Here is a 27073-nt window from a genome sequence, read left to right as displayed (position 1 = left end):
TCGTCACCAATCTCAACCCTATCGCATTATTGGCGATACCCTGTACCGCCTCGGCGTTGATTCTATTCTCCGCCGATGTTTGACTCTCGAGGAGGCTGAGCGGGTGTTGAATGACTGCCACTCCGGTGCTTGTGGCAGCCACATGTCCGGATATGCCACCGCCCAGAAAATCCTCCGTGCTGGTTATTTCTGGCCTTCTATCTTCAAGGATTGCATCCTTGTCGTCCGTGCATGTCATGAATGTCAGGTCTACCACCGGAAAATGCGTGCACCTCCTGCACCACTGCACCCTGTTGTTACCGTAGGTCCATTTGCCAAATGGGGCATCGATTATACGTCCTGTAACCCTCGTTCGGCCGGGGGGCATGGGTATATCATCATTGTCGTGGATTATTTCACCAAAAGGGCCGAAGCGATGCCTACATTGAACGAAGACGGTTACACAGCGGTGCAGTTTTTGTTTAGTCATGTCATTACTCGGTTCGGAGTCCCCAGGCTATCGTCACATATCACGGAAAACATTTCCGTAATAACATGATGACGGAACTAACGACTCAGCTAGGCTTGCGTCAAGATAGCTCGACGTCGTATTACCCTCAATCCAACGGCCAAGTTGAAGCTGTGAACAAATTTTTGATCACAATGCTCCAACGTACCGTGAATACGCACAAGTCTAACTGGCATCTGATGTTGTTCCCCGCCTTGTGGGCCTATCGGACCTCTGTGAAGGACGCCACTGGTTTCACTCCTTTTCAGCTTGTTTATGGACTGGAGGCCACCCTTCCTGTTGAGTGTGAGATTCCTTCGTTAAAGTTAGCTGTCGAGTTGCTTCCTAACACCACTCCGGTGGAAGAACGACTTCTTTATCTAGAATGGCTAGACGAGACTCGTCACTTAGCCTCTCTAGCTATTGAAGCGCAGAAGAAGAGGGTTAAGGCTCACTTCGATAATACTATTCAACCTCGCTCCTTTGTTGAGGGAGATCTAGTACTGCTCTATGATCAAGCTAAGGATAAGCTGGGGGCAGGTAAACTTGAATCCATGTGGCTAGGCCCCTATATTGTGAAGAGAGTTTTGCAAAAGGGGGCATATGAGCTGATCGACTACGAAGGAAATCCTCTCGACAAGCCCCGCAACGAGCTCTATTTGAAAAAATACTATGCATGATTTCGTGCACCTAGTTTGTACATACGTGTGTTCTTAGCAAGTGTGTTATGTGTGCATGATTTCTTGTTTTGCTTTGGTGTGAAGGCGTGTTTGCCTCTTATTTTGTTCTCTGCTTCTTGTGCAGATGTGTTGGGTCCCTATAATACTAGTGATTACCCCATTACTATTGTAGTTATACCCCTTATTTATATTGTTGTGCCCCTATTACCCCCATATTGTTATTTCTGTGCCCCATAGAATCCCTCTATTGTTATTTTTGTGGCTTTATATTATTATTGTTAGGTCGGCTGGATTATATTGTGACTCCTTAGACTCCTATATATAGAAAGGAGGTTTTGTCATTTGTATCATCCAAGAATTGTTCATTTATGTAATGTAAAGGAGGTTGCCCCCTCGAAGAGGCTGAATTCTAAGGCGTGGATCTCTCTTTTCTATCTTTTTGTGAGCTGGTTTCATAACATTTGGTATCAGAGCTTTGGATTCTAGGGTTTCGCTGCTCCAAACAGGTCATCGTGGCATTTTCGCTATAACTTTTTTTCTGTGACGTTTCAGAAGTCGCAAAAAAAACCCATTTGAGAAGAATTGGCGCTGAACCTTGGGTCCGAATTTCAGAGCTTTTCGCGCGATATTTTCGGAGATATGATCTGAGGAATGTGGTCTTTTTGCAGACTCCTGAATTACATTCAAAACAGGTGACCTGGGGAAAATCGTCATAACTTTCTCTCTGAGGATCGGATTGAAATTTCGTAAAAAGGTACAGAAAGAGGACGGACTGTAGTTTCTTGTGGGTGTGTTTCAGATTCAAAGGTTGAAACAGTGACTCGTGGCACGTCGTACAAGTTCGCTCTACTGAACCAGTCTAAAAGCAAGTCACTGTGGGAGATTTCACATAACTCTTCCTTGGAGAATCCAATTTGGCTCAGACTTGTGGCATTGGAAAGAGGACGCAGAAGGCTACTACAGGTAGCAATTTCAGAACTGGATGATCCGAAATTACAGAGATACATCAGATTCAATATCAGGCTTCTATAAAGTGAAAAAAGGTGTGTAGTTTTTTTTAAATTTTTGTGTAAGCTTGGTTTAACGGAATTCAAAGGGCATAGTAAAGCATTATTATCGGTAACTGATGCCCCGAGGAAAGAAAATGCAAACACCTAGTAAGGAACCTGAAAGCTCTAGCATGACTCATGAAGAAGAGGAAGAAATGCTACATGATATATCAAAATTACAAGAACAAGTGCAACAAATGTCACGCTCACAAAAGCTAAGATAAGAATCTAAGATAAATGGCGTGGAATCTAAGATAAATGGCATGGAATCTAAGATAAAGGGCATGGAAGCTAAGATGGATGGCATGGAAGCTAAGATGGATGGCATGGAAGCTAAGGTGAATGGCATGGACGCTAAAATTGATGGCATGGATGATAAGATGGATGAATTGAAGAAGTTGCTACAAGAAAGGGTCACTAATGGTGAAAAGGTAGTAAAGGAAACTCATGATGAGAACAAAAGAAATGTTAATCATGATTCCATAGACTCTAATGTTGGATCGAAGACTCACCATGTTCCAAAAATCGATATGAGGAAGTTTGATGGCAAGGATCCCGCCACATGGATATTACAGATGGAGCAATTCTTCGATCTCAATAATGTGCAAAACACACAAAAGGTACGTATGGCAACTTTATATTTGGAACCAAATCAGTTTGTATGGTATCAATGGCTTTGTTCTCGTAAACAATTTATCACTTGGGCAATTTTTACGGAAGAATTGATAGCACATTATGAGGATACAAAAAGCAACACTTTTTTTAGCCAATTGATAAGTCTCAAACAAAAGGGTTCAATAATGGAGCACATTGAGGAGTTCCAAAAATTGAACATAAGGGTAAAAGATATTCCAGAGGAGCATAGGATTGATGTGTTCATAGGGTCTTTAAAGGATAATATCCAACATGATGTGCGCCTTTGGGAACCTGATTCATTAGAGAAGGCATTCAGGTTAGCAAGAAAAATGGAAAGCAAAATTATGGCAACTAGGAAGCATACCATTCACAACTATAAAGACGGAAGTGTTGTTGCCCATAGTCTTCCACAACCTACAAGGTTGACACCACAACAATTGGAAGAAAAAAGAGCAAAAGGGCTTTGTTACAATTGTGATAGCAAATACACAAAAGGTCATAAGTGTGCTGAGAAGAAATTATTCTACATAGATTGTGAAGAGGAAGAAGAAAAGGAGCAAGAAAGGTCAAAAGAAGAGGATATATTCCAGGAACAAAGCCTAGATGAAGAACAAATAAATCCGACCATATCTTGTAATGCATTGGCGGGAATTACCACTCCTCAAACCATCAAGATAGAAGGACAAATCAAGAAGAAAAAGGTAATAGTGTTGATTGATTCAGGAAGCACCCACAATTTTATTCATTGTAGGGTAGCAAAAGAATTGAATTGCTTCCTATATCCAGCACCAGAGTGTCAAGTGATGATTGCAAATGGAGGAACAATAAATTGCTCTGGAAAGTGCCATAATATCAAGCTATCCATGGGAGAATATGTATTGACTAGCCCAATGCTTTCCATTCCAATGGGAGGTGCTGATGTTGTACTAGGAGTCCAATGGCTACAATCCTTGGGTACAATAGCTTTTAATTTTCAAGAACTTTTCATCAAATTTTCTGTGGAAGGAAAGGAAGTTGAATTAAGGGGTATTGCAGGGAAACCAGGAAAGATAATCAGCTCTAATGGTATGACAAAGCTTCTAAAAAAGGAGCAAAGAGGTGTAATTGCACAATTATGTTCGCTAGATGTTTCCACATTGGAATCATCTATTTCTCCAGATCTCCAAAAAGTCTTGGACAATCATTCCAAGGTATTTGAGACTCCCAAAGGTCTCCCACCTATGCGTGATCATGATCATGCTATTCATCTGATTCCAGGAAGTGTTCCTCCAAACATCAGGCCGTACAGATATCCCTATGTCCAAAAAAGTGAAATTGAACGTATGGTTGCAGAAATGCTAGAGGCTGGTATAATTCAACCGAGTCAAAGTTCTTTCTCAGCTCCAGTAGTATTGGTGCACAAGAAGGATGGATCATGGCGCATGTGTCCAGATTATAGGGAGCTCAACAAGCTCACTATTAAAGATAAGTTCCCCATTCCTGTTATTGATGAATTACTGGATGAATTGCATGGATCAATTTACTTCACCAAGTTGGATCTTCGTTCGGGATATCATCAAATCAGAATGAAGATTGAAGACATTCCGAAAACGGCATTTAGAACTCATGAGGGTCATTATGAATTTTTGGTCATGCCTTTTGGCCTTACCAATGCACCTTCAACATTTCAAGGTTTGATGAATTCAATTTTCAAACCATTCCTTAGAAAATTTGTGTTAGTATTTTTTGATGATATACTAATCTACAGCAAGTCTTGGAAGGATCATGTTGAACATGTTGACAGGGTGCTACAACTATTGGAGGAGAAACAATTATATGCAAAAAGATCCAAATGTTTCTTTGGAGTCCAGGAGGTGGAATATTTGGGTCATATTGTATCTCATGAAGGAGTTAAGGTAGACCCTAGCAAAATTAAAGCCATTAAGGAATGGAAAATCCCCACATCCATAAAGCATCTGCGAGGATTTCTTGGGTTGACAGGGTATTATCGCAAGTTTGTTAAGAATTATGGGAGAATAGCAGCACCTCTAACAACATTATTGAAGAAAGATTCATTTTCATGGACTCCGGAAGCAACAAAGGCCTTTGAACATCTTAAAGAGGCAATGTGCCAAGCACCGGTCTTAGCTACACCGGACTTCACAAAAACCTTTATTGTGGAATGTGATGCTTCAGGAAATGGAATTGGTGCTGTTCTAATGCAAGATGAAAGACCCATTGCTTTTGAAAGTCGTCCAATCAAGGGAAAGTTTTTAAGCAAAGCTATTTATGAGAAGGAAATGTTGGCAATACTCCATGCACTTAAGAAATGGCGACCCTACCTAATGGGAAGACACTTCAAGGTAAAAACGGATCATGATAGCCTTAAATACTTTTTAGAACAAAGATTATCCTCTGAAGAGCAACAAAAGTGGGTCACAAAGATGTTGGGTTATGACTTTGAAATCATCTACAAAAAAGGGAAGCAAAATGTGGTGGCAGATGCACTCTCAAGAAAGGATGAGGATGTGGAAGCATTGTTGTGTGCCATTTCTATTATCCAACCAGATTGGATAAACGAAGCAAGGGAGGAATGGAAGAATGACGAAGAAGTGTGGGCACTTATTCGAAAGCTACAACAAGATTCCAGTACTTCTGATACATTTAGCTGGAAAAATGATTCGTTATGGTACAAAGATCGCTTATACCTCTGTAAGAATTCCCAGCTAAAACAAAAGATTCTTATGGAATTGCACACTTCTCCCTTAGGAGGGCACTCAGGATTTTTAAAAACTTACCACAGGGTTAAGAAGGAATTTTTTTGGGATGGCCTTAAATCAGATATTCAAAAGTTTGTGGCGGAATGTTTGGTTTGCCAGCAAAATAAAGTTGAAACAATTAAGACACCGGGTCTATTACAACCTTTATCCATTCCAAGCCAACGTTGGGAGGAGGTTTCAATGGATTTTATCACAGGTTTACCCAAGTCTGAGGGAAAGAGTGTCATCATGGTGGTAGTTGACAGACTTACCAAGTATGCACACTTTTGTGCATTATCACATCCATTTAAAGCCAGTACAGTTTCTACTGCATTTATGGAAACAGTTCAAAAGCTACATGGAAACCCAAAGATTATTGTAAGTGACAGAGATCCCATTTTCACTGGAAATTTTTGGACAGAATTATTTTCTTGTCTTGGTACTCAGTTAGCTCATAGCTCATCTTATCATCCTCAATCTGATGGGCAAACTGAGATAGTAAACAAATGTTTGGAAGGATATCTTCGTTGCTTTGTATCTGATAAACAGACACAATGGGTCAAATGGTTGCCTCTGGCTGAATGGTGGTATAACACTTCCTTCCATACAGCAACAAAAATGACCCCATTTATGGCACTTTATGGGTATCAACCACCATCCATCACATCATATTTAAGAGAAAATTCTAAGGTTCAGGCAGTGGAACATCACATCGAACATCAACAACAAGTCCTCCAACTCTTAAAGGATAACCTCGTGTTGGCACAAAATAGAATGAAACAACAGGCAGATCAACATCGCAGTGAAAGAAGTTTTGATGTAGGTGATTGGGTATTCCTACGGCTACAACCATATAAGCAAATGTCCCTAAAGCAAGCTAAGAAGGATAATAAATTATCACCAAAGTATTATGGTCCGTACAAGGTGTTGCAAAAGATTGGTACTATGGCATACAAATTGGAGCTTCCTGCAGCTTCTCGATTGCACCCAGTTTTCCATGTTTCATGTTTAAAGAAGGTTATAGGTGACAAGCTCCCAATTCAAACAATATTGCCAGAACTTGACGAGGAAGGAAAAATTATATTGGAACCGGAAGCAGTCACAGAAACAAGAACTCGACAGCTACGAAATCGATCAATTTCAGAGTATCTTATCAAGTGGAAGAACTTATCCGCTGAAGATTCCACATGGGAGGATGAGAATTTTATGCAGAAGTATCCAGAACTACTCAAGCGTTGAGGACAACACTTTTTTGAAGGAGAGGGGCATGTTGGGTCCCTATAATACTAGTGATTACCCCATTACTATTGTAGTTATACCCCTTATTTATATTGTTGTGCCCCTATTACCCCCATATTGTTATTTCTGTGCCCCATAGAATCCCTCTATTGTTATTTTTGTGGCTTTATATTATTATTGTTAGGTCGGCTGGATTATATTGTGACTCCTTAGACTCCTATATATAGAAAGGAGGTTTTGTCATTTGTATCATCCAAGAATTGTTCATTTATGTAATGTAAAGGAGGTTGCCCCCTCGAAGAGGCTGAATTCTAATTCGTGGATCTCTCTTTTCTATCTTTTTGTGAGCTGGTTTCATAACAAGATGTCTAGTACACCTTATGTTGGTTTCGCCGATGGCGCCTGCCATAGCACTTGCAATTTGTCTTCTACGGCGTGGGCGATCTACGATCCTCACGGCGAGTTGCTAGATCTTCAAGGCGTGTGCTTGGGTCGTACCACCAACAATGTTGCCGAATACAGTGTTGTAATTGAATTACTTGCCGAAGCAGTTGACCTCGGCATTCGTGCATTGGTGGTGAACCTAGACTCTCAACTTGTCGTCCATCAACTCAACGGGCGATATTCCGTCAGAGACCAACGCATTCTAAGGTTGTATTTACGTGTAAGATTGTTGGAAAGGAATTTTGATTACATCACATATCAACACATTCCAAGACGATTAAACACGTTAACTGATGCATTGGCAAACCATGTGTTAGACAGACATTTGCGTAATAGATAAACATCATACAAGAAGACATAGAAAGCATAATAAGACCATAGAATAAGCATATATAAATTATTTTTCAAGCATAGTTTGCATGTGTGTTTGCATGTGTGTTTTTAAGCTTGCATAAAAAATGAAAATATGTGGATCGCATGTTGTGCAACTGATACAATTAAGATCACATTTGTGTTAGACATTTGCATAGCATATAAAACATCATCATATGTAAAAGATCCATCCAAAATCGGTATATATATATATCGTGTGGCACACTAAGGCGCTCAAAAATAAGTGTATATGTCTGAAGTAAGGCCGATGTTCTCAGTACATCTGAGACACGTGTCTCTCAAAAAACATCAGTGGAAATAAAACCTAGATGTCTACTGTGTTGGGTTGTGCTCTCTGTAACACACGACTGCCTATGCCACCCGCCTCAAAAGGCGGTGCATCCTAGGTTCCACCCCCACTGTGTGGATCTGAGAAGCTATGGGGACCTCCTCGATCCCCTGGTAATCTGGCACTCCCGCCAGCAAACCCTCAAGGTTCTGTAGCACAATCTCTAGTGTGTTGACTCCTGGAGGAGCCAAGGCTAGGGCTCCAGCGCCCTGTCCCTCTCTCCGTGCCTCTGGGGCTAGACCAAGGGGTCTCGCGGGTCCCACATCTACACATCATAGCATTCATCAAGACATGTACATGAAAAAATTAAAAACATTACAAAAGATAAAAATTAAAATGAGATCAAGTGTCATACCTCCATCGTCCCAATGCTCTCCCGCGGGCAGTGGCATGTCGGGATCACTGCGGAAGTCGATTCCGGCATATGGCCAGTACTCTACGAAAATGACCTGTCGATCCAGCCACTCTCGAAAATACACTCCCCAAGCCATTGGGCGACCACCACCTCTGCGCGGCATGACACGGCCCCATCGACTGGCCCTCGTCTCCCGGGGACCTCTGGGTGGATCCACGACCATGTCCTGTAGCTGTAGGGCCGGCACCCGCTCCAGCATGAGCGGAAGTAAGAGCGACCCATAAGCAAACTGCTTCGACTCTCCGCGTTGACAGTTGCTCAGTTGCCTCTTCATGCTGGTCGTCACTGCTGCTGCCCAGTTAAAAACGGTGGGCTGTAAGCACTCAAGAGCCAGTAGTAGATGGGTCTTTGAGGCCTCATGATTGGCCAAAGAACCCGCTGCCCGTGTCACCATGAAGAGTATGGTGCGAAGAACGATGTCGTCCACCGTCGAAATACCAACCTTCCCACTCCGTGTTTTAACAGCCCGTGGGCACACTCGAGCCATGAGCTGGTCAAGGGTCTCACCGCTGGGCCGTTGCCCCTCCAGGATGGGCATCTGGCCCCGGCGTGACAATCCAGTCAAAAAATAGATATCCGTGGAGTCAAACTCAATGTCCCGGCCACGGATTGTGAATTTTCCGTCGACTGGGTTCCAAGCTCTGATTAAGAGCTCGAGAAGATCAGGTTGCGCCCTCAGGCGCGGAGTGAGGAAGAATTTTAAGAACCCGCATGCCCGCATTGCATTTCGGCATTCCGCAATGGCATAAGCGGCTATATCCTCGTCATCGTGAGCTCTCTCTTGCCAAACAAAGGCCATTATGTCCTGCAAGACCATAGAAAAATATTAAGACCCTAACCGTTGAAGTTTGCACGTTCAATTTTTTAAAAATCAAATTTCACGGCGTCAGCGCGGCTGTTTTTAAAACAGTCGCGCTGATAATGGCGCCCCAGTGTTTTTCTTCCTGGGTCAGCGCGGAAGCACACGTGTTTTCCGCGCTGACCCGGGTGGTGGTGTGTGTAAAATAAATCGATCAGCGCGGACCCGATGAGGATATCCGCGCTGACCGAGAGCGCATTAGAGCTCAAAGAATTTGCCCAAAGGGCCACTTCCCACCGTGGAATTGCTCTCAGAAAGACTCAAATTAAAGCGCAGGGGGAGGAGAACCTACCTGGAACAAGCTGCCGGATGAACGGTGTCCGCACGGGATGGAAATCACTCCGTCAACCTCGCAGCTCCACAACGTTCTTCACAACTCAAAATGGTAACAATGGTAAAAATGACTTTTACCCCCCTATTTATGGTAAAAAATTTGTAATTGACTATGGTTTTTTATAAATGTGGGTTTTTGTCATGTTTTTACCATGGATTTAGCACTAATGTCGCTATATTATGCTTTTATGCATGTTTTACTATGTTTTTTAACATGTCGAACAGGTTTACGCGGGTGGTGTTTTTGTGCAGGTTCTAGTAACCGACGTGGTCGCAACGATTCTATGAACACTTGGTCCCAAAAAACGTTGTCTTCAAGCTCTTTTCCGACATAAAGTAAGAAAATATTGCCGGGTTCCCTCTCGACTCGTTAAACGGAACGAGAGGCGGTCGCTTTTAAAGCTCTTTTTTCGACCGTTTAACTTAAAAAGATTGCCGGGTGTTTGTCGTTTCGCACTCGTTATTGGCTCTAAAACGACGTACTTCCGACCGCTTTTTTACTTTTTCGGGTCGAAGTCACTATTCACGAAAAGTACTCCTTGATCATACTGGTCGGGCAGTTCTTTCGAGCATTGTTTTATACTTTTTCGGGCTCGAGAGACACAACTTTACAAAAAAGGACCCCCCTGGAGTTTTCTTTTCTGCTGTCTTTTCAGACTCTCTAAACAAGAAAAGACGCCGAGTTTTTCCTTTGTCAGACTCGTTAAAATTTAATGACATCGGACATCGTCGAAATGACGCCTTCCCAAGCATATGCTATCCCCGTCAAGCTTGTCCTCCAAAAATAATCGGGGTACCTGCCAGAAATGGTGGGGAAAATGAAACTGTAATAATGGTCGTGTCGGCAGTATGTCGCTCTTGAACATGGCACTCGTCTGCATTCGTGTCTGGGTGGGGATTTCTCATCTTGTTTTACACTAGCCTCCGTGGGTTTGGGTTATCCTATTTTGACCTCTCATCTGCTCATTGCCTTGTCACCATGACCTCTGCTCATTTGATGTCAGATACTGCCAAATCCGCTGTTGTGCCGCCGATATGTTCAAGAGAAGTTGGCCTCTGCAAGCTTACCACCTCCCTCTGATGTCTCGCACAAAATATTTTATCCTTCTCTGTCTCGTGTCGATGATGTGGGAAACATCATGGCCCACCTTCGATCAAGGTTACTTCCTGTCGACTTCAGCTCATTATCCAGGAAAGTGACCTAGAGACTCCCTTCAGGTGCCTTAGAGCCTGCATGCCTCAATGGCAGGTTCTTCGTGTTCGACATGAGGTTTTCATCATTGGCCTCCGCTCGAATGATTCTGCGGGTGTTCGACACCAGCTCATTGATTCACACGCCGCGGATTGTACCTATAAGTACCTTGAGGACCATTGCCATTATTGGTGGTACCTCTCGCGTCTGTTAACAGTTTTCATTATTGGCTGGTAATCAGACGATGTTCATGCATGTTCGACTTCAGCTCATGTATTCACATGCTTGGACTTGTACTTTGTTCGGGTTGGGATGGAGCGCAAGACCCTGGTTTTTGTCTGTTGCGAACCAGGCTGTGATTTTGTGGATTGTTATTGCATGACTCATTGATGGATGGCTGCGCCCATACCTGAGTCTTTGGGATGGCTACGACCACACCTTCTTATCATCATGGTCTCTTCAGCTGGGTGGCTGCGTCCATACCGCAGACCTTCTTCGAATGTCTTTTGGATGGCTGCGCCCATGCCTAGACTACATGTAATCGAGATATCAGTTGTACATACGTGCAGGTCCTTCCTGGTGGTGTTCCAGTTCAGCAGTTTTGTAAAGCATTTCACCCCTCCCACTCTCTCGGGTTTCATGCTTTAGGGGGCATCTGTTACGCAGTAATTTGTCACTGTCTCCCTGTCAGTCTCCCTACTGTGTCATGAAATCAAATACACCATGCTCATGCTCTCTAAACTGGCCAAATGACCCACTTTGCCAAATTTTATTTCATCAGCGTGACTGTTATTAAAATAACCGCGCTGACTGGTGGTTGATAATGTAACTGATGCGCCGCCAGCGCGGAAGCACACGGGTTTTCCGTGCTGGTCGAATTTCATGAGCCAACGCATCCTATGAAAGTATTAAGCCGCGCTGACACAGCCTGCTCCGTTATTAAGATGCGCTGTCAGCGCTACAGTTCAGTTATATACCCGCGCTGATCTAGTTTGGGCGAATTTGTTCCAACAGCCAGCCTTCCAGATGACTCCAGACTTGGTTGTTGGCCTTGTGGGTATCGCCCTCCCTTCTAGGGCATGTCTGTTCGTCATTTGAAACCACCTTCCTTGAAGATAAGCTCATCCTCCCACCATTCATGGGGACTCCTCCTCCTATTTAAGCCTCTACCATTGCCATGAGCAGCTAGTTTGGATAGTGTGGAATTCATAGTGCTTAGAGTGCTGCTGCTAGTAGGTAGTTGGTGTGACAAGTGTGGATTTGCTAGAGGAAGCTTAAAGAAGGCTGTGAGTATTGCTTGTGTGAGAGAGAATTTTGTCTTGGGAGAATCTACCTTCAAGGGTGAATGCTTAAGAGACTTGCTGGCTGGACCCTCTACAGAAGGACTCAGCGTCAGAACTTTGGTTGTACCTTTCTCTGTTATTGATTAATAATAGATGACTACTGTTATGGTTCCATTCTCATTTGTCTTTGTAATGGTTAATGTGAATTACATCCTTTCTGACTGATGTATAATTGCATTTATTAGATTTCACGCTTGTGTTTGCATTTCTCTTCGTGTGTGCAGGTATCTATTCACGGAGATCGTGGAGGATCGTGACCGGCCAGAGCGAAGGAGCGAGAGCGGCATCTCTTCATCAAACAATAGCGTTGGAATCCAAGTAGGTGTTCATTACCTCTCTTTTATTTGCAATTAGGAACTTGCACAGTAGCATTGATTGATTGTTGCTAGACCCATTCTGGGCTAGTAGGGATCGCCTCTATCCGTAGAGGGGATTTACCTCTCCAACATGCCCTACAATATGTTTTCGAATCCTTATCCAGGGTTGGTGTTATAGACATTTTTGGGCACTGCAACCCCAAGCATAAATGTCCATAAACCAAGGGCTCCTAAGTCCCCAAAGGTGTTGTTCCAACCCCTAGAAGAACAAGGTCAACTAATTACAGCATCTCCCAGAAGTTCTCCATGAAAAACTACTTAGAACTGGTCAAAACTGGACCATCTCACCTGCTCCATAGGAAAAGTGCGTTGCATCCCACCTAAATACACACAGTAGGTGCGTTGTATGTCAAAAAGCCCTTCTATGGGGTGGGATGGGCGAGAAGGGACAAATAGCAGGGTCAATCCGCAAGGTGGAGAAGCATGGAATCTTCCAGAAACTTCTCCTCTGACACTTGCCTCTCTGAATTCGACCAGGTATGAGTAAGAGATCATCAATCTCCAAGTGGAATCAAGAACTACCAGAGGGAAGACACTAATCAAATCTCAAGCTGACTCACCTCCCTTGCAGACATCTATATACGGATCCCTCATCCCAAAGATCCAGAGGCTGGAATTTTTCATCTTGTAAGGAAGTGTTGCTGGTTTCTTGGTGCAATATCATAGTGTTGGGTGATCTAAGCTTTTCATGAGGTGAAGAAGGGCTTCTTTCTGAGAGGATGATGTTGGGTTAGAACAATTGGTTGTAATTCTCTTGGCTCTTTCTTGATTATCAATAAAGCTATTCAAGTTTTCCTCCACATGCTTGTATGATTAATGTTTTATGCATTTGTGTGGTCAATGTACATCTGATCCTATATTGTTTATGATAATAGATCTATGTTCTTGGATGGTATTATGCTGCTTTGATTCTACAGGTACCCTGTGAAGCTGGGTGGACAAGGAAGCGAGTAGCAAAAGATCTATCAGAAGGGAGAGGGATCGAACAAGGAACCAAGCACAAGACAGAGGTTGGTCTCCTTTATTCTTCTCTCATCTATCTCTCATAAAGGAAAACGAAAGTAGTTTTAGTTTGTTTGTTTCTAAGGTAGCTACCAGCCTTAGTGGGATTAACAGTTCTGCATAGACACTATTCGTGGTCACAGTTGGCCACTACAACCCAGCACGTAGAACCTTCTGCATTGTTGCTTTCCCTGCATAATTTCCTCCTGTAACTCCTCCATGAGCCTCAGCGAGGATGCTGCTTCATTCAAAGTCAGGCACATAACGTCGCAATATTTCATTTGTCCCCATTATGTACAAGTGCCCTGCAATGATAGAAAAGTCTACCACATGCACTACTAGTTCCTTCTTTTGTTGACTTGTATAACCTTCCGGAGTCGATCCTGTTGTTAGGAAGTGGAAGATATCTTCAAAGTGACTGTTCGCAACACGTATCGCAAAGAGCTGTTAATCAAGCAGCCCTTACTCCAAATTAGTAGGTTCCTCTCCCGTTTCAATGCATGACAGATGATCAGGTACTACATTCAGTCATCCTGACTTCACAATAACTTCAAAGTCATACTCCTAGAACAACAACAGCCACCTACATATTTTCTCCCCCAACACAGGCTTGTTGACCAGGTACTTCAACACGGAATGATCTATATACATCTTAAAGTGTTTGCCCAACAAATAGTGCCTGAACTTCTGGAGCGCGTACACCATATCTAATCCTTCGCACTCTATTGTGGAATATTTGTTCTCTGCTTTAGACAGCTTCCTACTTGCGAACACTACAAGGGCGATCAAGTTCTCCCTCATTGGCCTATGTCAACACGGCCCCCAGTACAATACATGATGCGTCCACGTGCACATGAAAATCATTCTTCCAGTCCAGGAAGACTAAGATCGGTGCAGTGACCATTTTCTCTTTCAGCACATCTAAGCTCTTCTGACATTCATCATTCCAACAGAACGTAGCATCCTTTTTCAAAAATTTCTCCATAGGCGCGATGACCTAGGTATAGCTCTTGATGAACTTCCTATAGTATCTGATATGCCCTAGAGTTGAGCGTAGCTGTTTCACATTCCTCAGCTCCTCCAAGTTGATTATCACCACGATCTTCACTGGGTCTACCATCAATCCTTGTATGCATACCACATGACACATTAGGATTGAAAAAGGGACACAAAACAAACACTTCTTCATATTGAGCGCAATTTGGTATCTCCAACATGTATCTAGTATCAAGTGCAGACTTGTCACATGGCACTTGACCAATCCAAACACTGTCTAATCGTCAAAGTATACCTCCATAAATTTATGAATAAAGTCTTTGAATGTTGCAATGACTACACGCAAAAAGATTGCTGGCGCATTTTTTAGCCCAGAAGGCATTAAGGTGTACTAAAAACATCCCCATTTAGTCATGAACGTAATGTTTCTTCTATCCTTAGGCGCGATTTTGATCTGATGGTATCCAGAGAACCCATCAGTGAAAGAGTATGCTTCTTGGCCACCTACATTGTCTAGGACCTCATTAGTGAACGGGGTCAGGAAAGGATCATGCACACAAGCATCATTCAATTTCCAAAGATCCACGCATATCCTTATTTCTTCTTTCTGTTTCTTTTCCTGAACCACTATCGAGCTTACCCAATCATATTCTTCCATTGGTTCAATAATTCTTGCCGTGAGTATCTTATCTAACTCAGTGCGGACCATTTCCTTATACTTCGGATTAAGGTAGTAAGGTCTTTGTTTTACAGGTTTCGCGTCTGGTTCCAAGGTGATCTTCATGAAACCCAGGTCTCCTATTATTCCCTTCAGATCATAAAACTTCGTGGGGAATAAATCCTAATATTCGCAGAGGAGCTCAGTGACTTTGTTTACTATCGCATCATCCCAATAGTCCCCAATCCTTACAAATTTCAGCTCTGCCTTTGTGCCAATGTTGACCTGCCTAGTTTTCAACGGTGCGGTTATGTCTAGATCCACTATTTGTGGACCTTCAACCTCGCAGTGACCCTCGGTTTTTGGAATAGTAATCTTTCTGGGATCCTTGTCTTCTTCTTCAGTGGTCACGTTATAGGATTACAGTGCGTCGTTCAGCTAGGTAGTCCAATCGGGTTGAATCGGGTCCAAAGGATCCCGTGGTATCCTAAATATCGTTGATTTAACCTCTTGTAGCACCACATCAATACAATCAAACCCATCCTCAAAGCTAAACGTCATTATAAACCCCCTAGCGCAAGATGTCCCATTCTTTAGTGCCATGGCGGAGCTCTGTTTCCAAGTACCAATTCATTGGTATGACATCTGTAGAGTCGTTAATATACCATTATTATTGTCACTTGTGAACGTTTATTTCACCCATTTCTACCATTCTTCATCATGTAATTTATTATAATTTATCATTTAAATCCATTTTATTAATTATTTATGCTCTCATGAATAAATATTATTTATTCTCCTTTATTTCTAATAAATTGATGATTATGCATTATTTTACCAATGATAGTGCTAATAAGTTGGTTGTAACATTATTTACCATTTTTAGCTGCCAAGGTAACTTCCAGATTGAAGATTTGATTTTTAAATCTGCCAACTCAGAAATTCGCTGGTTTAAGGAGTGACAGTTTTGCGGTTGAGATTCTGAGCAAATGAAGACGAATTTGGAAAATCCGGAACATGGGTTTTGTCCAAAATGGGCCCAATTATCTTCTTAAAGAACAGATTGCCCAAATTCAGCTTGTACAGGGAGAAACGCAGGGTTCTTTGAGCATGATTTTCTCAGATTTGCAGTTGCGGCCGCCCTCCAAATCTCAGCTGTAAACCCAAATTCGTCTTGCTTTTGTTGAAGAGATGAGAGGGAAGATATTTTCTTGTTGATCATCTGGTTAGAATCAACCCAAATTTATCATGTTGTAATTATCTATGCTCTGATCTTTCTCTATTTAAATGAAACCAAAGATCAGAGGAGGAGGGGATTGTTTTTGTAATTTTACACTTTCGGAATAAACTTTGATCGCTGAGTCTCATTGAGACCTGACTTTGTTATACTTTTGTGGATGCAATTAATATAAAAGACTTGGTGTTCATTCCGTCTCTGCGTCTGGAGTAATCTAAGGCGGTGTACCATCGGCAGCTAAGGGCCCGGCTCCGGAGGACACTTGCCTTTGTATCATACGGTGATTTGTGTGGTTTGCTTATTTCTCTTGTTTCAGTAATCTGATATATCTTTCATATGATAGACTATGCTTTATACTTAATATCTGAATCTGAATAAGTTCTTTAACTCGTGTCTCTGTATTACGCGAAGTGAATCTATTTGAATTGCATCTATTTCCATAGCAAGATATTTGTATAAATGTTATCATCATTGGATTCATATAAAATAAGTATTTGTGAGGCTTGAAGACAATATTAATTTGTTCAGAAACGTAATCATATCATTCAATACTTTCAGATTGCTATATTAATGTAAATCATGTACATACGGGTGATAGTTGTTGTTTCATAATTCATTAAGGATTGTTGTTCCATTTGATTGTTGTTGTTCCATTTGATTATTGCTGTTCCATTTTACTGCTGTATCATTTATTGCTGTCCCATTTCCATTTCGCCGTTCCGTTTTACTTTCTGCTGATTTATTTACTTGCCTTTATTGCTTTGGTGTGAGAGAAGGTCTAAAGCTGTAGTGAGTCAGCAAGCCGCTGCTTAGCTCCCAGATCTTTGGTCCATGCTCTAATTTCCATTCCATTTACTTGCATTTACTGTTTTAGTGTGGGAGGAGGATCAAGGCTGTCGTGAGACACAGCAGACGCTATTATGCTCCCAGATCCATGATCCATACTCTAATTCCTTTTCCTTCATCAATTTCTAGAGGAATGAGTTATTGCAACTGTATCCTCGATTGATGGTTATTTGAATGAATGATTTTAGTTTGGAACATTTCGGTTTCTTGCTGTTTCAATTAGATTTCTTTTTCAGGCATTCATTTACTTTTGCATTTTAAGCACTATACCGCGAAACATTACTCTTAAGTAAATAGCCGCCTCAGACAGAGTACACTCTTGAAATAAAAAGTCGTCCCTGGGTTGATAATTAATGTGAGGTAATTAGGAGTTCACAAGACACCTTTTTATCGCTCCACAACATCCAGGGTATGACAAAACAGATGCACCCCTTCAGGCTGGGGCTCTACTCCATAAGCCTTAGTCCATTTGGCGAGGTGATCACAAGGATCATCCCTTCCATCATACTTATTTTTCATCCGCACTTTCAGCTATCCAAAATGTATTCTCATCATCCTCCTATAGTTGCGCCAATCACCAAAATTATCCTTGTGCGTACCCCACCATCTTGCGAGCATAGCACGCAGTACCCAGTCCAAGGCCTGGAAGCAATGCTTCTCCGACACTTCTCTCTCAAATGCATCCAAAAAGCGATCAACATCAATTAGCCCATCATAGTGAGGCAAATTCCTTACTTCTGATGACATGCAGTGCAATGACTTGGTCATCATATTACAACGCAGCGTAGATACTTCATGCAGCTAGTTCTGCCAGTGCTCTAATTATTCGTATGAATCTGATGATCAGGATCTCTCGCGGTCCCATGCAATATGCCCATCTGCTGTCGGATTTACCCAATCCTGGTCTCACGTTGTTATCTTATAATCTGGTCCAAATCGTCATCGCTTTCATAATCACGGACTGGTTCTGTATAGCGCGGTCCTTCTGCAAGATCTAGTGGCACCACTACACGGAGCGAATTCTTTTGAAATATCATCTTTCATTTCTTCAGGTTGATTACCCCATTCATGTCAGTGGCCCAATCAATTCCAAGGAGCACAGGGTAGGGATTGCTATCATCCACAATCTCTATTACCTCAAAATCTACCAGTTCACTCATGCCTTCGATGTCAACTATCACCCCTTGCAGCCTCCCCATTGGGATAATTTTTTGTTGATTCACCATCCTTAACTAGATTGGAGACCACTGGAGCGCAGGTCTCCCCATTCTTTCCCATGTTTTCTTTGGCAAAACATTCGCATCGGACCCCAGATCCAAGATAACTTGGTCCATTTCGTATTCCCCTATCTGCGCAGTGAGCCTCATCTTGCACCCAGTCCTTGCCTTATTCTTTCCAAGCTTTCTAACTACGCATGGTTTTCCAGTAGCTCCATCCTTTCCAGTGCACCGATTGATTAGTTCCTGTAGGCCCTTCACAACCTTACTATCGCGGAGCAGTTTCATGCAGATCTCTAAGAACATGGTAATCATGGATGGGTCCATTTCTTCAACTGGTTTCTCCTCACTTCCTGAGGTAGAGGCCTTAGCGAAGGTTTTCTTTGCTTCCATAAATGTTTCTTTCACACACTCCAAATCAAACCCAATCTCCTTTTCTAGTGCTCTGTGGACCCATTCACCTTCTGCAGGCTGCTTCCCTTTATCCTCCCTAGTCGTCGTTCTGCTCCGCAACGTAATGTTTACCTTAGGGTCTTCCTCGCGAGGCTCGGCCCTCATCATCTGGAGGTTTTGTGTCGGGTGCGGAGGTTGCGCCCCATTTTCACTAATCTTAACCAACAATACAAGGCAATCCTCAATCGCATGGTCAAACTGAGAACAGTAGTGGTATGACAGTCACGTCAGATTCAGACAGTCCCTCGTGTAGTATCCTGGTCCTCCACAATTGTAACAAATAAGCTGCCCTCGGCCTCTACCAGGCCCCCCTCCACCTCGGTCTCATCCGCACCCCTGATACTCACCTCGCATTCGCCCAATGCCTTGGTCTGGAGGCCGATTTTCTACCTACACCATGTATGCAGGTGTCTTGTCCATCATTAATTCGTAGCTAGGGAAATTTCGCTCGTCATGACTTACCAATTGACAGAAATTGCAGAAGGTTTGTTGTGGTGTCTGTACAAATTTATGCAGCAAATGGCAGTTGTTAGTCACATGTTCCCATCGACTTGGCATATGGCACATAATAGCGCGGGCCCTGCACTTGGCCTCGTTGCAGCTTCCGGCCTTAGAGGCATTGGTCCCCCTACTGCAACATATTTCACAAAGACTGGACAATGATCCTTATCATGCCCCTGACCTGTGCATTTTAGGCACCAAACTTCTTCGTGCACCTCCGGCCGAGCTATTCAGTCTTTCTTCAAACTTTTCATTTCAAGGAAAAGGTTCTGCAACTGCGCATGAATCTGCTGAACCCGCATATTAGCATCCTGCATTGGTGTCTCATGCAGTCTCATTGCGATTTCCAGAGATTCTTCCCGGGTCCCAATCTTCTATTGTGATAACGCAACCCTTAGGTGGGGCAGGAGTGAGGCCACGAACCATTCGCGTGCTGCCCATCAGTTAGGTTCATGTTGGCTTCACGGATCGTACACTTCAAACTTTGATCCAAATCCCAAGGCGTATCCCCAAGCTTCATCATGATCTCCTTGAATCCCACAATTGATTGCACTTGAGACTTAGGTCTACTGAATTCTCTATTCAGCGCAGCCTGGATATCTGCCAATGTGGACGTTGGGTTATCAGTACTGTACTTAATGTACCACGTTAGTGCATGGTCCTGCAAAGCATTAACCAGTGTGGCTTTCCTCATTTGGTCATCTGTGATACCCTCAGCTTCCCGCACAGCCTTTGCGATGAACAAAAACTAGTCAGGATCTTCATTCCCTATGCCCTTGAATATAGGTAGCTTTACGGAGTTCACCATGTTGAACAGTGGTGGAGGTGGCGGTGGTGTGGGTGATGGGGTGAGTGGTGGAGGTGAGGATGGAGGCAGTGTGGATGGATGGGACGAGGATGGGGGCAGTGTAGGTATTCGCGGGAACCCTTGTCTTGTTAGTTGAATAGCACTCAACAGAGAAGACTGCACTACTCCTTCGTTGTCACTCAAAGGAGGTTTAATCAGCGAGCTATACTCAAGACCTTTTCTTCCTCCATCCCTGAAATACCTTCCACTTCGCATAGCTCCAAACATCAAGGTAACCGCATGACTCACTTTTCACACAAAAGCATCTTAATCCAAGTATTTAGTGACTTCAAATACTTACCTCGCGGTCCTTTAAAGAAGCGGTGCTCTGCTTCATTGTAACTAACAGAAGTATCAACCGTGAACTCTGTCACAAATCCTCCTATGATGCAGTTGAGCCAATGGTCAACAATGCACACAATCTTATCTTCAAAGGCTTCCAATCTCCGTAATAACTCATGTGTCCAAACAATCGGATTGTCAAGCCTCCACCTTCCTTTTCCATCTGCCAACTTCGCAATCCACTCGTATAACTCAACCGAGAAGGAACAAAAAAAGATTTTGTGTATTTCTGTGTACAGATATCTGTCCAACCACTATTCTTTCATCAATCACGGATTCTTGTTCTCTTGCACCATGAAGTCGTGGATCTTTCTATCCAACTAGTTTTCAATCTCTTTCTTAGTTGGATTCCAATGATACGACATCACACATCTCGTTATGCATATCCCAGTCCTTGCAACGGAACCATTTGTTTTCTTGACGGGCCCTAACCCAGGTTCAACATTAAGCAGCCAAGCAAATCCCTACACTACTGCCTCTTTTCGGCATCAATCAGCGGAGCGCAGACTGAAGTCTCACCCGAAGTAGTATGGGGGGATGCAGGAACCAAGTTTCTGCACCCTGAGATGGTTATGATGTTGGTTTTTAGACCTTCGCTCTACCTTCGTGCAGATCAATAAGCCCTTTAGGGCTTATCAATGTACTTCTCTTATTCATCCTTGGAGCCTCCACGAAAGTCTCTGATCATCCTTCACGGACCCTAAATAGATAGATCAGGTGCTTACGCGCTTCTGTAATTAGTCTTACTTTTGTGTCTACCCAGATTAGCTTAAGTATTGGTTAACTTTAACATGTATTACAGTTATCTTTGCATAAACATATATTCTTACTTGTGTTCATATGACAAAGTGAAATACATAGATTCACGCATCAATATAGCATTAATTCATAACCCCAGTATTCAACATAGCATAATTGCAACATTTATAACAGAAGTAAAATAACACATACACAGATGGAAAGTACACAGTAATTTCAGAATACTTCTCTTTATTGATGATTTAGATTCCCAATACAGACTCTATCTGCCCTGCACACACAGTTGCAGGGGTCCGCGCACTCAGCTGCAGACTTCTACCCTAGGCCTCTGCGCACTCAGCTGCAGAGCCTCTTCCTATGCTAAGACTCTCGCTCTTATCTCTTTACAGACTCATCAAGTACTTCTACTTCATTTTTTCTTCTACTCCACTTTTTATACAGTCCCACGGTCTGTGAACCAAGGTTGGATCTCAGAAACTGACACAAACTACCTAGACTAAGGGCGGAAAACCCTTTTTGCCTTTAGATATATTCGCGCTCTGCGGCCACAAAATGCAGATACTTTACATTTCTTTATACAAACTTCGGGCCTTTTGCCCCAAAACTTGGGTTTTTAACCCCAAAATTGACCCCAGGGGACCCGTTCCCAACATACATAAAACTAGCATAAGTTTCCTTCTTGGATTTGATAATCATAACTTTTTTTTGTCAGTGTTAACAGTCATAGCCATGGTAGAGCAGAAATCCTTAAGAAGTCTAAGTTGCTTATCAATATCAGATGGGCACCTTGCAAGAAGAACAATATCGTCAGCATAGAGAGAAAGGATGATGACTATCCCAGCTAAGATCATGCCAGCACAGCCTGCTTCCTCTAAACAACCTTCTAGCTTGTCAATGCAAACGCCAAATAGGGTAGGGGAGAGGAGGCAACCTTGTTTAACTCCAATATTACACTTAATATCTTTTGACCACCCCTCATTGCTCTCATTATTTATATATTTGGTCAGCATTCTTTCTTGCTATTTATGGGCTTTCTGATCGTGACCATGACTGGAGTGTCCATCAAAAACATCCAATAAGAAAAACCCCTACAAAGTTCATCTAATATGATATATTATTCTTTGTTAATAAAAAACAATGAAAATATTTTCAATATTTACTACTCATTTAAATTTTTTAATAAAAATTTTGAAGTTCACATTTAAGAAGATTCACGGTATATTTTAGATTTTCAAACATTATTATTTATTTTATTTATTTAATAAAAAATTACATTTTTATTTACTTTTTTCAATAAAAAGTTTGTTGGTTCACATTTAAGAAGAAAATTCATAGTATAAAACATGAAACGCACATTTGTTTGGAATGTTTGCTTTAATTGGTATTAAATTATAGAAAAAAAAAATAATTACATATAATCTATATTAATAGTTTATTGGAATTGTAAAAATATAATTAATTATATATATATATATATATTAAATTTGAATTTATAATTTTATATGAAGAAATAGATGCTTTTAATCTTTAAGCTCAATCTTAAACTTTTTAACAATGTAATGCTTTAATTATATATTATTTAAATTGAAATTATTTATCTTAAATTATATATTATTTAAATTGAAATTATTTATCTTAATTATTAAGATTTTATTTAATTATTAATTTTATGAATTTAAATCCGCGCATATTTCTAATAATTAAAAAAAGCATTCGAATTATAAAATCAAAGTACTTTTAAATGTCCATTCATCTATCCCTATTTATTCATTCTCTTCCATCATTTTTACCCATTCTTTTCTTAATCTCTCTCACAAAATTCTAAAATGTTAAAATATATAAACATATGTATTCCCTCTCTACCCACATTAATAATCATGATATGATAAATTAAATTAAGTCAAAGTACTTTAAAAATCAATTCATCTAACCCTATTCATTCATTCTCTCCTATCCTTTTTCACCCATTGTTTCTTAATCTCTACTAAAAACACTCTTAAAAAGTCAAAATATATTAAAATATATATCCCCAACCTATGTACAAAAGTTCAAAAAAGTCAAAAGATATTAAAATAGGTATCCTCAACCTACCTACATTAATAATCTTGATATGGGAAATTAAATTAAATTTTGTATAAGTGGGGAAAACCTATGTACAAAAGTTCAAAAAAGTCAAAAAAATATTAAAATAGGTATCCCCAACCTACCCACATTAATAATTTTGATATGGGAAATTAAATTAAATTTTGTATAAGTGGAGAAAATTTTAAATAAAAATAAATATTTAGAAATATATAGATGGAGAATATGATCTATCCAAAAGATTAAATAATGTAGAATTATTACACTTTTTTTACATTTGTATATTATTTAATCCTCTAAATAAATCAAATTCTCCATCTTTATCTTGATGATGAACGACATTAGTTGACAAAAAATCATTAGTGAAATTAATCTGAGAGAACAAATTTTAAGTATTATGAATCACAAAAGAATGAACTTAGAAATAAAGTTAAATAGTCAAAATATATTAAAATATGCCTACTAAATTTTTTTATATAACATAATATTATATAAACTAAATTAAATAATGTGTAACTAATAAAATCCTAAGTCTTAAATGAAAGGAAATTTATTTATTTTAATGAAATAAATAAAAGTTTTAATTAAAATAATAATAAATCGAATTACTTTTATTTGTGAATGATGAAATTCTAAATACAAATGAAATCAAAATTTTAACTAGAATTATTAATTTTTTTTTAAATAATGAAATTTTAATTAAAATAATTGTAAATCTAAATGAAATTATAATTAAAGAATTCTACCTTTAAGCACAACTCCCTCCTTATTTTAAACTCCCTCCTTATTTTAAGAAGGGACTTTATATGCTTATGAATCATCTAACATTCACAATAATTAATGAGAAAATTAATGGAATGAGAAAGTCAAAAATAAATAAAAAATCATAAATGCTAATAATAAAAATAATTATTAAATAATAAAAAGAATAAGAAAAATATAAAATATTGAAATAAACTAATACCAAATATAATAAATCTTAATAAAAGAAAAAAGCATTAAAAAAATTACGAATATTAATATGTCTAATAATATAAATTAGTTTGAGTGGTATATATATATATATACACGAAGAAAAAATAACATACTTTTATTAAAGAGAAATAAAAGTAGTGACATTGTTCATAGATTATATTCAATACTTGTTATATATTACTTCATGTTCCAAATTACACAGGAACACAAAAAACGATATCGATTTTCAGAATTACAAAAAAGATGGCAGAGTTGATTAGCCATACTACAAAAAGGAAGAGAAATCTGAAACTTTTGCAAATGTGAACAAGGCATCCTCGAATGAAGACATCAAGGTTGTTAGAGAAAAACTAGAAGGTAGTTGAACCTACACAAAAAACTTTATGCCAAAGGAGACAAAAACAGGATTACATCACTTAGAAGGAAAGGCACTTATCTTGCTAATAGAGTTGTCGACAGAATGGAGAAGAATATTTCAATGACATAGCAGACCTGCTATTTTTGGAGAGGGAGTCTGCAGAATGATTTTTCTCTTGGTAGACATGTAAGAACTTAATTCTCTTGGAGCAGCTGATCAATTCTCTAATCTAAGTTGTCTAATTAAATAAAGATGGAGGCTCAAATGAAGATATTGCCTGCACCCAATCTATAATAGATTTAGAGTCCCTTGCGACCTCCATCTTTTCAATATCCAACTAGGATGCACATTGTAAAAATCCCCATAGAGAAATTAGTTCAACTCTGTCATTTGTACCTACCCCCCATACTCCACTGGAAATTATAATGCAAATAAACCCTCATAGAAATTATTTCCCCATAACCACAATAACCATCCAAGGATGCCCCATCAAAGAAACCCATTAGGATAGACAAATCTTTTTCTTTGTAAGTATATGTCCTCCTTCGTGGGATTGGGATCTAAGGCCCAATCTGTAAGGCCTTCGGGCGTGAACGCGGACGGGCGCCGGGAGAGTCGGCGTGCACGATGGGCGCGCGGGCGGACGATGGGCGCGCGGGCGGGCGCACGCGAACGCACAGGCGGGTGCGCGCTGAACGGAAATGCAACGAAGCGGAGAGCTACATGCGAGGAAACCGTGGATAGTTTACGACACTTAGGAAATGCGATGGAACGATGGTGGATATATACGTGAAGTGCGTGGAAGAGATGTGCGGGCAGGCCGACATGGTAAAGGGCGTGCAGAGGGGTGTGTAACCTTGGTTTTGGGGGTCGGTTGGAGCGCCACCACCCACAATGGTTCCACACTAAAAAGTGTATATACATGTGCGTTGAAGGATCATTTGGAAAGCAATTCGAACTTGGACAACTTTGCATAGCGTTCAAGGAGAAGAAGTGCGCAGATTTGGGTTGAAGTGCGCATAGCTCATGCGCATTACTCTTGGGCGCAGTCTTGGTGTTATCTTGAGCTGGTCGAGGGTTGGGCAAGGTGTGCCCAAGGTTGTCTTGAGTGCAGAATTGTGTCGGGATTGATAAGGATGTCTTGGTGACTCGGGTGAGCACCCATCCTTTGTGCAAGGCGTGCACATGGTTATTGTAAAAGGCTGATTTGCCTATATTGTAAAAGAAGCTAAGTATTGTCTTGGAGTTTGCCAAGCATTACTTATGATGATTGTATTATGAAGAAAGATTGATTAATATATATTGTCGGGCAGACTTGTTCGGGAGTTGCCCCTCCCCTTTATACTGTGCAATTGTTATTGTCTTTTATAATTGTTGTGGATAATGAATGAGTATGGGTGTTCATTGGTATAAAGGATAAATTTAATTTTACTTGGTTGCGAAACACAAACTAAGTAAGGACAAGTGAACTAGGCGTAGTCCATGAATGTTAGTATTGGTGAAAAGAAAGCGTTCGGTGGTGCCACACCTCGCTATAAGCAGTTGGAAGACTACCGCAGGTGTAGGGGCGTGACATGTGGTATCAGAGCAGGCTGATGACCGGGTTGACGATGAAGTGTTGATCCCACTGCACTATCGTGACATGTGGTATCAGAGCAGGGTTGCTCGTGACAAAGTACAGGTTTGAAGCTTGTGAACAGGTTCAGGTGTTGAAGCATTGAAGCTGGTATACACTTGACAGGTGAGAACAAGACTTCAGTTTGAAGCCGTTGAGCAGGATTGCTCGTGACAGTGGAAAGGGTGCTTGCAGGTGAAGGAAGTTGTTTCACACAAGTGGAACAAGGGTTGGTTCTAATTGCAGGTGACTTGGTGAAGCTGTTGGATGGTCAAAACTAGATTGCAAAGAAGAAAAAGGCCGTTAGAGATGGTAGCTGAATCTCAAGCTAGGTCTAGTCACGTTGTGAAAGATACTACTATTGGGTTCATTGAAAAGGTGTTGGAAAAGATGGAGGATATGGAGACCTCTTGGGATAAGAAGATGGACTTGTTCGCTAAGGAACAAGAGGCCAATTCGAAGATAAAGGAAGAGCTCGATGAACTCCGAACACAACACGATGAACTCCAGACACAATATGAGTACATTGATCTTATGTGTACACAACTTGAAGTAAGGGTCAAGGAGGTTGAAGAATCAAGGGACCAGGGTCTTGCAGAGATCGTGAACTTGAAGAAAACTCTTGACGAAGCCAAGGACGAGATCGCGGTGTTGAAGAAGGCCGTGAGGCAT

At 41.0% G+C, this 27073-nt stretch overlaps 1 protein-coding gene across 1 annotated transcript in view; it reads right to left on the bottom strand.

Moving 5' to 3' along the window:
- The window catches only part of LOC149172570 (uncharacterized), an 82509-nt gene that overhangs the window by 31021 nt on the left and 24415 nt on the right, over nt 1-27073 (bottom strand). The window contains 1 exon segment of the mRNA XM_089426377.1: nt 20572-20782. Within this exon segment, the coding sequence (XP_089282503.1) occupies nt 20572-20782 (211 nt within the window).

The sequence above is a fragment of the Pinus tabuliformis genome, chromosome 4_2 (assembly GCF_031772625.1).
Source record: "Pinus tabuliformis cultivar Carrire ecotype Pingquan chromosome 4_2, CPIR1, whole genome shotgun sequence".
NCBI classification, from domain to species: domain Eukaryota; kingdom Viridiplantae; phylum Streptophyta; class Pinopsida; order Pinales; family Pinaceae; genus Pinus; species Pinus tabuliformis.
The sequence above is the reverse complement of the archived record's forward strand: the minus strand, read 5'-3'. Positions and strand labels throughout refer to the sequence as shown.